Source organism: Lampetra planeri, chromosome 3 (assembly GCF_965212315.1).
Source record: "Lampetra planeri chromosome 3, kcLamPlan1.2.h2, whole genome shotgun sequence".
NCBI lineage: Eukaryota > Metazoa > Chordata > Hyperoartia > Petromyzontiformes > Petromyzontidae > Lampetra > Lampetra planeri.
This window is the reverse complement of record NC_136109.1, coordinates 1,796,213-1,811,118: the sequence shown is the minus strand read 5'-3', so window position 1 is coordinate 1,811,118 and position 14,906 is coordinate 1,796,213. Positions and strand designations below refer to the sequence as shown.

The 14,906-nt window shown below is 50.3% G+C and overlaps 1 protein-coding gene across 8 annotated transcripts in view; it reads right to left on the bottom strand.

Moving 5' to 3' along the window:
• The window catches only part of LOC144736013 (tyrosine-protein kinase SYK-like), a 34,062-nt gene extending 19,395 nt beyond the window's left edge, over positions 1-14,667 (bottom strand). For 3 of the 8 annotated variants that reach the window (XM_078618647.1, XM_078618677.1, XM_078618676.1), the window contains exons 1-3: positions 13,747-13,923; positions 1,403-2,019; positions 608-822 (exon numbers count right to left, since the gene is read on the bottom strand). In XM_078618647.1, the coding sequence (XP_078474773.1) occupies positions 608-822; positions 1,403-1,613 (426 nt within the window). In that variant the 5' untranslated portion in view covers positions 1,614-2,019; positions 13,747-13,923. Of the gene's footprint in view, positions 1-607; positions 823-1,402; positions 2,020-2,959; positions 3,615-6,880; positions 7,687-9,315; positions 10,226-13,741; positions 13,924-14,312 lie in introns of those variants that run through there. The other 5 variants (XM_078618675.1, XM_078618655.1, XM_078618674.1 and 2 more) reach the window with 5 other exon arrangements.
• Between the last annotated feature and the right edge of the window lie 239 nt (positions 14,668-14,906).

The window sequence follows — 14,906 nt, the reverse complement described above, 5'->3', positions numbered from 1 at the left end:
ATGATCACTGTTTCATTGCTTTCATGGCTTTATTTAGGTGATTTGGAAAAGTGTATTGGTTTGGCCATGTTTGTTTGTTGTAGTATGGAGTAAGACTGATGGCCTTAATATAAGTTGTCTTGTGGTTGTTGTTGTTGTTTGACTTGCATCCCACTGGGATTTTTGCACACAGCGTTGGTGTGCGGTGTTTTTTCTGCAATATTTTGCTGTCTTTTCTTAGATTTTCTGTTTGCACTTAGTCACATATTCACTTTAAGATGTTTTCTTGTTCATGTTTTTGTTTTTTGTTTGTTGCGGTTGCACCCGATTCAAGAGCCGAATGGCTCACAGGGCTATACCTAATAAATTAACTTGAACTTGATGTAGTGGTGACGTGGTGGTGGTGCTGGTGGTAACAGGTGTGGCGTAGTGGTGGTGTGGTGGTGATGGTGGTAACAGGCGTGGCGTAGTGATAGTGTGGTGGTGATGGTGGTAACAGGCGTGGTGTAGTGGTGACGTGGTGGTGGTGGTGGTAACATGCGTGGCGTAGTGGTGACGTGGTGGTGGTGTGGTGGTGATGGTGGTAACAGGTGTGGCGTAGTGGTGGTGTGCCCCGCCCCCCCGTCACCTCCACGTGGTACTTCTTGTGCACGTAGTCTCGGATCGTCTGGTCCTTGACGTCCTCGAAGTATCCGCTGCGCGGGGGGGTCCCGTCGGGACGGTGGCAGGGCGCCGCGAGGGGACAGCACAGTCCGTCGGCGCCGTGCTCGTGGTGCGCGCACAGCTCCGCGGGACCCGCGTGCGTGCGGCCCCCGTCGATCCCGCACCCGCGCCCTTCCAGACCTGCGCCACCAACCCCACCAAAAACATCACCACCATTGAGCGCGCAATCGTGGTGGTGTTTTTGGTGGTGGTGTTGGTGGTGGTGGAGGTGTATGTGTATCTGCTGTGTACGTACCTCTCTAAATCTGTGTACCCGTGCGCGTGTGCCCGTGCGCTTGTGCCCGTGCGTGTGCCCGTGCGCTTGTGCCCGTGCGTGTGCCCGTGTGTGTGTACCCGTGCGTGCGCGCGTGTACCCGTGCGTGCGCGCGTGTACCCGTGCGTGCGAGCGTGTACCCGTGCGTGCGCGCGTGTACCCGTGTGCGTGTACCCGTGTGCGTGTACCCGTGTGCGTGTACCCGTGCGCGTGTACCCGTGCGCGTGTACCCGTGCGCGTGTACCCGTGCGCGTGTACCCGTGCGCGTGTACCCGTGCGCGTGTACCCGTGCGCGTGTACCCGTGCGCGTGTACCCGTGCGCGTGTACCCGTGCGCGTGTACCCGTGCGCGTGTACCCGTGCGCGTGTACCCGTGCGCGTGTACCCGTGTGCGTGTACCCGTGTGCGCGCGTGTACCCGTGCGTGCGCCCAGCGTGCCGCGCGTTACCTGGACCCGTGTCGTGGGGGCGCGGCTCCACCTCGTAGTGGTGCACGCGGCCCCTGCACACGACGGACAGCACCAGGCCACCCACGGTGCTCGTGCTCTTGCGCAACAGGAAGAGGCCCTCGACGAAGCCGGCGGCGCGCAGGTGGCCCTCGGCCTCGTCGCGGCCCACGTGGCCAAAGTAGTAGGGCAGCGGCTCCCCGCTCGCGTCCATGGCTCCCACCCGCTAGCGAGCGAGTGACACCGTCACCCCCCTCCCCCCGCCCGTGTAGGGCGTTCTCTGTGCGTGTGCGCTCCGTGTCCCAGTGGCGGAGAGTCGGAATTGTCGGAGTCCCTCTCACAAGTTGCCTTTGCCCTTAGAGCCTCCTTGTCTCTCGCACCCGAGTCTCGGAATCTTCTTGTCGATGAGTCTGTGATGTCTTGGTCTCGACGGTGCTGTCTGTCTCCCCTGTTCCCGAGTCTCTTGGCGTCAGCCGAGTCTGCGTGTGTCTCCACTCATCACCGTCCTCTCCTGCTCCTCCACCTCCCTCTCTTCTCTCTAATCGAGTCGTTCTCCGTGGGACACCGAAGAGGTTGGGCGATTCCCGTGGTCACGATTCATTCCAAGCAGACACAGGCATCTGCACAAGCAGAGCAGTGTCACCATGATCATCAGCAGCAGCAGTAGCAATACATCCATCATGAATAGCAGCATCATCATCAGCAGCAATATTATCATCTTCGACATCAGCATCATCACCATCACCACCGGAAGCAATAGCATCAGCAACATTGTCATCAGCATCATCAACAGCAGCAGAAGTAGCATTATTATCATCATCAGAACAAACTTCGTCTAGACCATCGGCCATCACTGTCCCTCCTGGCCGCGATGCCCGTCCTGCTGCCCAAGCCCCTCTCAGTCCCCGTCACGGCGTCGACGATGCCTCGAACCTGCGGTGCGTTCCCTAGCGCCCGTGTCTCCTCTCTTTCCGACTCTCTCTCCGACAAGCGCGCGTCTCTCCGTGCTTCGCGGCGCACTTCTCTCCATCGTTCGTTCCCTCGAGTGGCCGCGCTGTTCCCGAGCCTCGTCGCTGCGGCTCCTCGAACCTCGTCGCTGCGGCAGGGCCACGCGTCGGCGGTGGCCGTGGTTTTTAATCTTCAGGCCAAAATTCCAAGTCATGAACCCTCCACCACCCGACGTGGTTATCATGCTTACACCCACGATGTCGATTGCTTTTTACTATTTGTATTTGACCAGGTAAGGCCCACTGAGCTATTATCGCTCTTTATCAGAAGCGACCTGGCCACAAATGAGAGCTCAACGAAGTGGCTTGTCGTCACGTGGACATTTATAGCAGCCCAATACTCTAAAACGCGTGTTTCTAAATGTGGAGGGGAAAAAACGGAGGACACGGAGAAAAATCCACACGGCCACAGGGAGAGAAAACGCAAACACCAAATATACAACAGACATCAAGGTCGGGATCGAAGCCACGAACTCCCTGCACACCAGGCGAGGGAGTTAACATCTCACCACATCGCCGATGCGCCTACCCAATTCTCCGCGTGGCCTCGCACCTCGTCGCGGACTGAATTAAACATCGACCGCGCTTCTCTCTCAGTCTGCCGCGAGCTGCTCCCAGACACCCAGAGCCGCGATGGTGGTGGTGTTGGTGGTGAGAGTTCCCCTAGGAACCTAAGATTCTAAATCTCGACTGCCTGGCCTGGTCCTGGACCGCCTGAGGAAAGTTGCACGTTTAACACTTAAGGCTTTCGCGACCAAGATTATCCATAAAAGTTGGGAGCGAGCGATAGAATGCGATCGTGGCTTGCGGCTGGGGTTGGCGTTTACACCCCCACCGCCTCGCCCTGATGTCGAAAGGGGAAATGGTCGAATTTTAGGACCTCGGCTCACGCAGCTGCAATGGCTGCATCGGGAACGCAGTCGAGAAGTCTCCAGAACCCCCGGTTGACAGACGAGGTGTCCCAGCGAGCTGAGACAGTGCCGGGCTCTCCCTCTCTCGCTTTCTCTCGCTCTCTCCGTCTGGAACGTTCCCACCACAGCTCCACGTTGCGAGGGTTTCATGTCTCGCTGCGCATTCCGCTGGGTGTCTGCGAGACCGGAGTGAGTGGCACGCGACGCGTAGCCACAGCCATCGTGAGAGGAGGTAGTGTGGAAATGGCATGCGCTCACCACTATCACCCATCCCACCTTACCACCACCCTCACCACACCATGATCACCCCACCTCCTCACCACTACCACCCTCCCTCCTCACAACCACCCTCCCTCCTCACAACCACCCTCACCAGGACGACCCACCTCACCACCAACCTCACCACTACGACCGACCTCACCACCACCACCCTCACCACTACCACCCTTCCCCTTCACCACAAGCCCATCTTATCGCCTCCCTTGTGTCACATGGTGCCGTGAAAGGAAGCAGATGTCCATACTTCCGTGAAGCTAACCACGGGCTCACCTTGCAGCCCAGCTGCCTAACCCCATAGCTAACAGGGCCCCATAGCTAGCACAGATGTCCAACCCAACAACAGAAACTTCTGCGCAATCCAAAAAACACATCTCTAGTCCAAAACCAAACCAGACCTCAGTACCAAACCAAACCAGATCCCCAGACCAAACCAGATCTCAGTACCAAACCAAACCAGATCTCAGTACCAAACCAGATCTCAGTACCAAACCAGATCTCAGTGCCAAACCAAACCAGATCCCCAGACCAAACCAGATCTCAGTACCAAACCAAACCAGATCTCAGTACCAAACCAAACCAGATCTCAGTACCAAACCAGATCTCAGTCCTAAACCAGATCTCAGTACCAAACCAAACCAGATCCCCAGACCAAACCAGATCTCTGGCACAAACCAAACCAGATCTGAGTACCAAACCAAACCAGATCCCCAGACCAAACCAGATCTCTGGCACAAACCAAACCAGATCTCAGTACCAAACCAAACCAGATCTCTGGACTAAACCAGATCTCAGTCCCAAACCAAACCCGATCTCAGTACCAAACCAAACCAGATCCCCAAACTAAACCAAACCAGATATCAGTCCCAAAGCAGATCTCTGGCACAAACCAAACCAGATCTCTGGACCAAACCAAAGCAGATCTCTGGCACAAACCAAACCAGAGTTAAACCGATTGAGAGCCACACAGACTACAATTATCTTCAAAGGAGACCCTGGGTGTTTAGAAAGTCTCACAGGCTTCCATGGAGACCCAGAGACTTGCATATAATCACATAGAGACCCACATATTTATGCAGAGACCTATAGATACACACGAAGATCCATAGATTTACATAACCCAAATACTTACAGAGAGCCATAGACTTACAGGGATATCTATAGGCGTACCTATAATAAGTGATCTGTCGAGTATATAAATGACAATTACAAGTCGTAGTCATTATGAATAGAAGAGCGAACGTAATTTAAACGTAAGCTAAAACACAAAGTGCAAAAACAACAAAAAACTCAACAGCTACACGGAAAACGAGATTAAATTCAACCAAAGTGTAATGGAAATTAAATAAGTAGAGCGGTGATGCAGCGGTTTGTAGCGCACTGTGCTACAAACCGAGCACCCAGAGTTTGACTCGCGGCCATGGGCAGTGGCGTTCTATCCGAAACAGACATGTCGCCTCCCTCGAGGACACCAACCCGCACTAACCAGCGTACTGAAGCATGGCCAAATGATCACCAGGACCGGCTGGGCGCAATCACACGTGCGCATGGTTTGGACTCCATCTGTGCCTTCTGTACTGGGATAGAGTGTTGTCCCCTCGCACGCGTGAGTTGTCTCCCCCGACACGTATAATGGGAATAATAAACACTCGTCATCGATTGGCTGAAAACTCCTCGTTCTGTGGACGCCTTTGCGAGCTGCGTGTTGCGCAGCGCGTGTGAAACGGGGTTCGCACGAACGCGGCGAGTTCACAACCCGCTATTATTGCTGCACACGGGGGGGCGAGTTACCGAAATCAGTCGACAGCTTGCGGAGGCATTCCCCACGCCGTAGCCAGACCATGGTTCTCTGACCGCTCTTCTATCGCCGCTGCTGCTACGACTACTGCTGCCACGGTTCCTGTTCCCGTGAGCCTCACTCCTTGATTCCTCCAGCCGTATCGAGGACTCGGCTTCTGCCAGACTCAGACTGTCGGCTTCTGCCAGACTCAGACTGTTTCGTCTCATCCTCCGTCACTGCTCCGCTTTTGGGAATTACCTCTCCCATCACCGTCGACGTCTCTTTTTTTTACCAAAGCTCGTGCAATCATCACCTCGCTCAACTCGATAAACGCGTTTCGTACCCCTTGCTTAATACACCTGCAATAGTGCTGTTTGCGCTGTAGGAGCGACGGGAGGGAGAGGTTTAGAGGGTCATGGGGGGTCCTTGGCTCAGCCGCCACGTGGCCGAGCGGCTCCCGTGGCAGCCGAGGCCGCGGCGCGACTCGGAGGGAGCCGCGGGGCCCAACCGACACTTCCTGTGGCGCAGTCGACGTGCGGCAGAGGCCGAGGCAACGTCTTGCAAACATTGTTCCGAGAAACGGAGGTCTCGCTCGCCTGGGGTTCGCGCTTCGAGTGATCACCAGAGAGCCGTAGCCGCGTGCGCTCTCGCCACCGGTCTGGCTTCTTGAGTCCGTCTCAATTAGGCCTCGGCAAGGTAAGGTAATTTACCCTTTTTACCGAGTAAAAGGGTAAAGGTAAAGGGTAAATGTGTATACATGCCAAGGGGAAAGGTAAAGGGTAGGGTAAAGGTAGCTCGGAAGAATTGCCCGGTAGGGTAAAGGTAGCGCGAAGTATTACCCGGTAAATACGGGACCTTGTTTACCGCTAAAAGCTCCGTGGCGCAGTCCGTGGCCTCCATTTAATAAGTAATATTTAAAAACTTTATTAAAAACACGCTTTTATAAAATGTACGGGTAATGGCAGAACTCCACGACTCCAGGAAGTGGCCCCGAGGCTTGCCATAACGTAAGGGGCCGTGGTGATTTACAGCCAACGTCAGTTGAGCGTGGACAATTAGTCCCAAGCCGAAACATACCATATAAAAAAGAATGTTAAAAAATATAGATTTTTTATGATAGAATATAGTATTGTCATCAGTATGACATAAGTATACCAAGTTTGTAGTCGATACCACATTAGGAAGTGGGTTAAAATTGAGTTACAAGATTTGAGGATACGACAACGACAACAATGACAACAACAACAAGCGTGTAAAATTGGAATCATCGAGAGTATTCTATATGAATAAAGCGCTCTACCTATAGCATTTACCGTTATAAACCTTGTTCATGTGTAGTACCCTGGTAATTACCCTGTAATCGGGTAATTTGTATGGGGTAAGGGTAAAAGGTAGGCTCGTTGCTTTTTAACTTTTACCGTTTACCTTACCTGCTAAAGGGTAAAAGGTAAGGGTAGAGTGATTGTATTGTGGTAGGGTAAAGGTAGGCTCGTTGTTTTTACCTTACCTTGCCGAGGCCTACGTCTCCTCCCCTCGGGTCGCCGGGCTCGGCGTCTCCATCGCCTGTCCCCCTGCACCCACGTGCTCCACCCGTCACTCTACCTCCTCCTATTCCCAACCTCCGAGTCGCTTGCATGAGTCAACCATCATGAGTGACTACTCATTCCACATTTCTCTGGCAGGGGGGGGGGAGGCTCTACATGAAGTAATTCGCTACGCAGACATATCCCAACAGAGTATATGATATAGAGATACAGTAATGCGTTTTCCGTGTTAAATTTGACTCACTAATACTGTACGTAGCAGACACTGGCCACTCAACACACGTGTCTCGGTATAGGGTTGATGACATTTCACAGTCCACGTAATTATGTTTAATATATTATAACCTCCATTATACGAAGCTTTTCACCCAACGACCATTACAGAACCAAAATAATAATAACGACTTGTTTAAGCAGACGTCACCACGGCAGTGAAAGGCTGAGTTTAGGGCCCAAAAATCCGGGTTCAGATTTCACTCGTAAGCCAGGACTCGAACTGGGGTCGTCCGGGCCATAGCGCAGTACGCTAACCACTGCGCCACCGCTACCCGCCTGCACCCTGTGGGGTGTTGTAATCATTTTAAAGTCTTCTTGGTTCTTTCGGTAAAGTCACGTAGAAGGGAAGTAATAAAATAATAAAAATAAAACATAATAAAATAATTTTTACGACGTTTCGGCCACAACGCAAGCATGTTAAAGCTTTCGTGACTGCAGGGATTAATCTTCTTGGTTCTTTCGGTAAAGTCACATAGAATGGAAATAATAAAATAATAAAAATTATGTTTTGTTATTGTTTTATTATTTCCATTCTGTTATGTTTTATTTTTATTATTTTATTATTTCCATTCTACGTGACTTTACCGAAAGAACCAAGAAGATGTTGTAATCATCTTCTCATAGGCCTGGGGAACTGACATTTGCACAATTTCTGTCGGGGCTTCGCTTCTAACGAAAAGTTTATTATAATTAGTTCCCCAAAAAAGATCGGGCACATATGATTTGGTATAAATATGATATATACTGTATATGTACGGGCACTTTTCTGAATAATTCATACAATTACCGCATTTTCCAGATTATAAAACGCTCCGGAAAGTGAGACGCACCTCCACACGTGTGCCCAGTTTCAATGAAGACAAATGTGGCCTTACGCACGCGGCTACCCGATTATAAGAAGCAACCGACGAGTTCTAATCTGGTCACACAAAGCTACCGGATTATAAGACGACCCCAATAAAGTTTTACTCATCCAATTAGAACTGTTGGACAAGTACGGTGCGAAAGACTTTCAGCATACATACTCATCTACCGGATTATAAGACGTGCAGGCACAAAAAGTGCGTCTTGTATTCCGGAGCCTGGGGAGTATACGTTCTGCTCGGTTTAACACGCGGGTTTTCGCTACCAATATCATCCGTAATAGAGGGTTTTTGGGGTTAGATCGCGTAAATATATAAATGTGTCGTTAAATCCGCCACCACCCGACACAGCCAACTAGTAAGGGTTGTCACGTAAACAGAACGTGGCCAATTCGTCACTGGTACAGCACTAACCGGTGTGTTGGAGAGCCAAGCCACAACATTTACTATCCAAGTTCGACGTATCGCCAGTAATTACAACTAGCTTCATCAGGCGACAGCCAGATGTTTGGAGAAGTCCACCTGTTTCGTTCCTTATATAGAGGCGTAGATGTGGTGACCACGCTTCTCCGCTCTTGCGCAAAGTGGGGGGGGGGGGGGTGTTAATGAGTCAACGTGCATTACGCATGCGCATTATGCGAGCCCTTTGATCGCAATGGAAGTGGAAGTTCTACCATTTCTGGATATTCTGCTCGGACGGGGTCTAAATGGTAAAATAACACGCAGCGTTTACCGTAAGAAAACGCACACTGACGCCGCTCTGAATGCAGTCACACCATCACCCCGCACAGAGATCTGCTCTTATCAAGCCGCTCATTCATCGAGCTAAGAAAGGAAGAATAACACAGCGGTTGTCCTATGGATAGATTTACATTCGCCAAAGGAATGTGGAATGTTCCTCCACTGGCTTTCGCCAGGTCGACTCAGCCTCAAATGAGTATAGGACCTGCTGCGATGTGTTAACATCGTCACGAAGGGAGAAAACGGTCCTGCGGAGCCCGTCGTGGAAATTCCACATGACTATGGCGGGCGCAAGTCCATAAACAGGACAGCCACGGTTGATCTTCCCCACAAAGTGGTGATCATTGTCATTTTATCGACCCAAGAGGGAAGGATGATCATCCGTTCCAGCTGCAACGTGTCTTGCCCACGCCAATTTCCTTGTACTTGGCAGTCAGCAAGGTTTCTCTACCTGGCGTAGATTCTCTTATCCACGCGTTCCTCTTTCTCTATCCGAAACTCCAATTCTGAGCACGTACCTCGGATCCGTACATTGAAGCTGCTGGCAGTACGTGCTGATTGAAAGCTTTCCTTGTCCGGCGCAAACAGTAAACGTTGTTTGTCATCGTCAATTTAAACTTGAACAAATGCAAACCCATCCTTCTCGAGCCTCACCGCCTCGCTACTGCGTCTCGGCTCCGCGAGTCTACGCGGGGCGTCAACGAAGAGAAGGAACGGAAAAGTGCGCAAAGAAGCAGGGGGAGAGAGAGAGAGATGCCCGCTTGGAGAGCGCACGCAGGATCGAGGCATCGTCCACACCGTGACGGGGAGTGAGAGGGGCCTGAGCAGCGGGACGCGTGTCGCGGCCACGAGGGGCGGCGATGGCCGCGACTGCGAACGGAGCGGCAGCCGAGGAACGTGAACGCGCTCCGAGAGGAGATGGAGCGAAATCGGCTCGTGGTGTTTAGAGAAGGCGCTGGGTGAATCGTTACATCGCAGGATCGTCAGCGGTTCGGGGAGGCCTTCATCTAGCAGTGGCTCTCACCCTGACTGATGATTATTTGTCTTTGAGTGGCTGTTTTTGTTACGATTTTTGGCCATATTTTATCACCGATTTTTTGTACGAGGTGTGTAAAGTTACAGGTCAATGAGACACAGAGTGACGCGTTCATCGTTTCACTGACGAACATTGACATTTAAGACAATTGGTTATTTAAAATGTGTTCAGAGTATAAATGATGGCAATAAAACAATTAAGAACCATTGTGTGTGGGGAGCAGTGGCTAGCGCGCTGCGCTACGAACCCAGCTAGCCGAGTTCGATTCCCGCTCACTGCCACATCAATGCCGAGTGATATCTAAAACCGGTACTGTCCTGGGCCTCCCGTAACTTAATCCAGCCTTAAATGAGTACCTGGTGCGGCCTGAAGTAAACTTTAGCACTGGGGAGACAAAGGCGGCCGGGCGTGGTTGCTGGCCACCAACCCCCTCGTGTGCCGTGGCCGGCCTTCATAGGTGCTCGCTAACAGCACTTGCCCCAACAGTCTATGCAGGCTATACGGAACGCATGTGTCTTTGTGTATGTGTGGTATAATTCTATTAAATTTTACAGACCCATCACTAATTGCATACCCGTCTCATGATGTTTTATCATCATGAGACGAGTGTACACACGCGCGCGCGCACATAATTAATGTAGACACACTGCGCGCGTACACACATTCACATTCTGATTAGTGCAATCACACACACAATACTCGTGGGCACAGACAAACACAAATTATGATAAACGCATGCAAATTACTGGCCCAAGCGCACGTGCGCTCCGATGGGTGTGGACACAGAATTCCCGTGTACACCGATTATGATCAAATGCACGCAAAGTTATGGCGCACACAAATCATGATACATGTATACACAATAATTATGTACACCAATAATACAGGTTTTTTTTTTGGGGGGGGGGGTTAGATCGCGAAAATATGTGTTGTTAAAACCGCCACCACCCGACACAGCCAACTAGTAAGGTGTGTCACGTAAACAGAACGTGCCAAATCGCTCCGAGTACAGCATCACCGGAGTGTGTTGGAGTTGCAAAGCCACAACATTTACAATCTGAGTACGACGTTTCGCCAATAATTACAACTAGCTTCATCAGGTGACAGCCAGATTTGTGGAGAAATCTTCCCGTTTCGTTTCTTACATAGAGGGGTAGATGTGTCAACGTACGTTCTGCATGCGCATTACGCAAGCCCATTGCTCTTGTACCGCCTGTTGATTGTGTGCACTAAAATAGCCGTCCCTGTTATCGTTCAACGGTAATCCCCATTCAAGTATGGGGACCTGTATAGGCAATAATTTAAACAATCTATTACTTATTCTTGGTTCTTTCGGTAAAGTCACGTAGAAGGGAAGCAATTAAATAATACAAATATAAAACAAAATTATAATTTTATATTATTTATTATTATTTTATTTGTATTGCATTGCTTCCCTTCTACGTGAGTTTACCGAAAGAGCCAAGAATATGAATCGCTGCAGTCACGAAAGCTTTAAAAAAATGTATTACTTGATGATTCGCTCCCAAGCAGCACTAAGTCTGTAGCTATCCGAACGGTTAAAATTATTTTTATTTCTCTCAATTTCGATAAATTCTCTAATTAGTCTTGGCCAGTAGTAGCTAGTTTTGCACAGCACTTCAACATTATCAAGATAAATTGAGTGTCCTTGTTGGCACGCGTGTTCTGCCTCTGCCGACAGTTGTAGTTGGGGATATTTAATATTTCTTTGGTCTTTTTTTTAGTTTCGTGCTGATCATTCGTCCTGTTTGCCCAACACAACATTCGCCACAAGTGCAATCAATCCGGTACACACCTTCTGTTGATAGCTTCGGTAATACATCTTTTGTACCAGATATTAATTTCTGTATTTTATGTACCGTGCCAAATCTGGCTCGGATGTTTTGTTTTTCCAAACATCCAGAGCTGCTCTTTGGTTCTTTCGGTAAAGTCACGGAGAAATAAAATAAATAAAATAATGGAATACGACGTTTCGATTGCAATACAAGCAACCATCATCAGGTACAAGTGTGTGTTTATGTTGTGTGTTTCTCTCTGTGTGTCTCTGTGTTGTCTCTCTCTGCTTGTGTGTCTGTCTGTATGTGTCTCTCTCTCTGTGTCTATGTTGTGTGTTTCTCTCTGTGTGTCTCTGTGTTGTCTCTCTCTGCTTGTGTGTCTGTCTGTGTGTCTGTGTTTTGTCTGTCTCTCAAATTGAGTTCTACCTGATGACGGTTGCTTGTGTTGCAATCGAAACGTCGTACTCTATTACTTAATTTATTTTCTTTCTACATTACTTTACCGAAAGAACCAAAGAGTCATTCCCGCAGTCACGAAAGCTTCAAAGCCAGAGCTAGTTCATCGGTTACTCCCGCAATTTACGGTATTTTAATCGTTTAAATTACTTAGTCAGTTCTAAGGCTCGTGTTATTTCATTTGGTTTTGGCATCATTGTAACCGTTCAATTGCAGCGCTTATTTAACATGTGCACACGCACATCAACGACGGCGAATCTACGCGCGAAGTGCGTCTTCTTACATTTACAAAATCTATGCACACACACACGCGCGTACATTACTATGAATCTAAAACACTAGCGTGCACACACACACAAGGTGTACACGCAACATAATTTTTAGTAAATGTATATACAAAATATAATAAGTTACCCAGCAAGGGACAAAATACGCCGTGTACAATTATAAATGTGTACACAATACTATTGTACACAAAGTGTGCTTAGTGTACATATGTACGCAGACGTCACTGGGAATACCCTCACAGACACAGCGCGCCCTCGGCCAACACCCATGATGCACAGAGTTAGGGGTATCGTTATAGGGGTATCGTTATAGGGGTAAAGTTAGGGTTAGAGTTATATGGGTATGGTTATAGGGGTAGAGCTATAGGGGGATGGTTATAAAGGTAGAGTTAGGGGTAGAGTTATATGGGTATCGTTATAGGGGTAAAGTTAGGGTTACAGTTATATGGGTATGGTTATAGGGGTAAAGTTAGGGTTACAGTTATATGGGTATGGTTATAGGGGTAAAGTTAGGGTTAGAGTTATATGGGTATCGCTATAGGGGTAGAGTTAGGGGTAGAGTTATATGGGTATGGTTATAGGGGTAGACTTAGGGGTAGAGCTATAGGGGGATGGTTATAGGGGTAAAGTTGGGGATAGCGTTATATGGGTATGGTTATAGGGGTAGGGGTAGAGTAATAGGTAAACAATTAGGGGTAGAATAATCGTGGTGTAGTTATAGGGTTAGGGGTAGTGTTAGGGGTTCGGGTAGGGTTAGTGTGAGGGGCAGAGTTAGTGGTATGGGTAGGGTTAGTGTGAGGGTTAGTGTTAGGGGTAGAGTTATAGGGGTTTGGGTAGGGTTATTGTGAGTAGTAGAGTTAGGGGTATGGGTAGGGTTAGTGTAAGGGGTAGAGTTAGGGGTTTGGGTAGGGTTAGTGTAAGGGGTAGTGTTAGGGGTTTGGGTAGGGTTAGTGCGAGGGGTAGAGTTAGGGGTTTGGGTAGGGTTAGTGTGAGGGGTAGTGTTAGGGGTTTGGGTAGGGTTAGTGCGAGGGGTAGAGTTAGGGGTTTGGGTAGGGTTAGTGCGAGGGGTAGAGTTAGGGGTAGGTTTGGTATGCGAGATAAGCCGAGATTAAAGCAGCCCAATGCAGTTCGAGACAACATTCACCATCATCACACATCGTCGTCATCAAATACATCATCATCATCACAGCACACATCACTATCCCAGCCTCATCAAAATCCAGAGCCAGATTGGATTTCAATTCCGAACTGAGCGAGAGCACATCCAGTCTGCACCCACTTTACCGACAGTATACATCGCTGCACCCACTTTACCGACAGTATAAATCGCTGCACCCACTTTACCGACAGTATAAATCGCTGCACCCACTTTACCGACAGCCGATCTCCGTGTCGCCGCGTGGAAGGTCGAGGTCTAAGCGAGCTGGGGCGAGGGACTTTAACAGTGACTCAAATCCTCTCCGTCAGCCGTCCTCTCGCCTCCCCGTGCGCGTTCGTGTGAGCACGCGCGCGTGTTCGTGTTCGTGCGCGTGCACGCGTGTGGGTTTGTGGGTTTGGGGGGGTGCAGGGGGTGGAGGGAGTCGGCAAAGGTGGAACTCGAGAATTGCATAATTTCCTTAATTTGTGCCTCCCCTTCTCTCCGTCCTTGCTCTCCCTCCCTCCCTCCTCCATTCCCACCCTCTCCCCTCCCTTCTCTGCCTTCCAGACCAGGGCTCAAATTGGCCAAAATCGAAAATCACACCGCGAAAATACCCTCACTGCGCACAGAGCGGCAATCATCGCCCCCTGCTGGCAGCAGACAGACTGACGCGCCAGGCCACTCGGGCAATGAGACTCCGTCTGGAGACGTCCCCACCTCGTCACGCAACAGCCACCTGCAAATCCTCCTCGCTCCCCCCTCCCGCACACTCACCATCAGCTCGCAGAAGGTCGCATCTCACCTGGGGAGATGTGGTGGGGGGGTCCGGAATCTCACCTCTCCCCAATCTCCCTCCAGCCCCCCACCCTCCTCTGGCTGGTGAGTAGCTGTCCAGATCACCAGGTGTTCATGTGCGACGACTGCCGGGTGAGCCTGGGGAGCATGTCTTCTGGTGAGCAGGTAGGCAATAGGTAGGTAGCCGTGCAGATTACGGGTGAACAAAGGGATGGGTCGGTAGGGAGGTGGGTAGGCAACTGCACAGGTAGGTGAATGCACAGGTAGGCAGGTGAAGAGGCAGGTGAGTAAACGAGCAGGTATGTGAATGCACAGGTAGGCAGGTGAGTCGCTAGTTGCTTTCTCAGGCAGTCAGGAAGTGCCGACACCGGATGGGTCAGCGTGGATAGAAGCACTGTAAGCAGAGGAAGCGACTCTCATTGACCTTTGGTCGGCGTGAAACCGCACGTGTGTGTGTGAGTGTCAGAGTGGGGGAGCGGTGGCGCAGTGGTGAGCGCACTGCGCTACGGACGAAGTTGCTAGAGTTCGATTCCCTGCCACCTAGGGGGGGGGGGGGGTCAGACATTTGTGATGATGTGTGACAATGGAGGGGGGGGGGTTG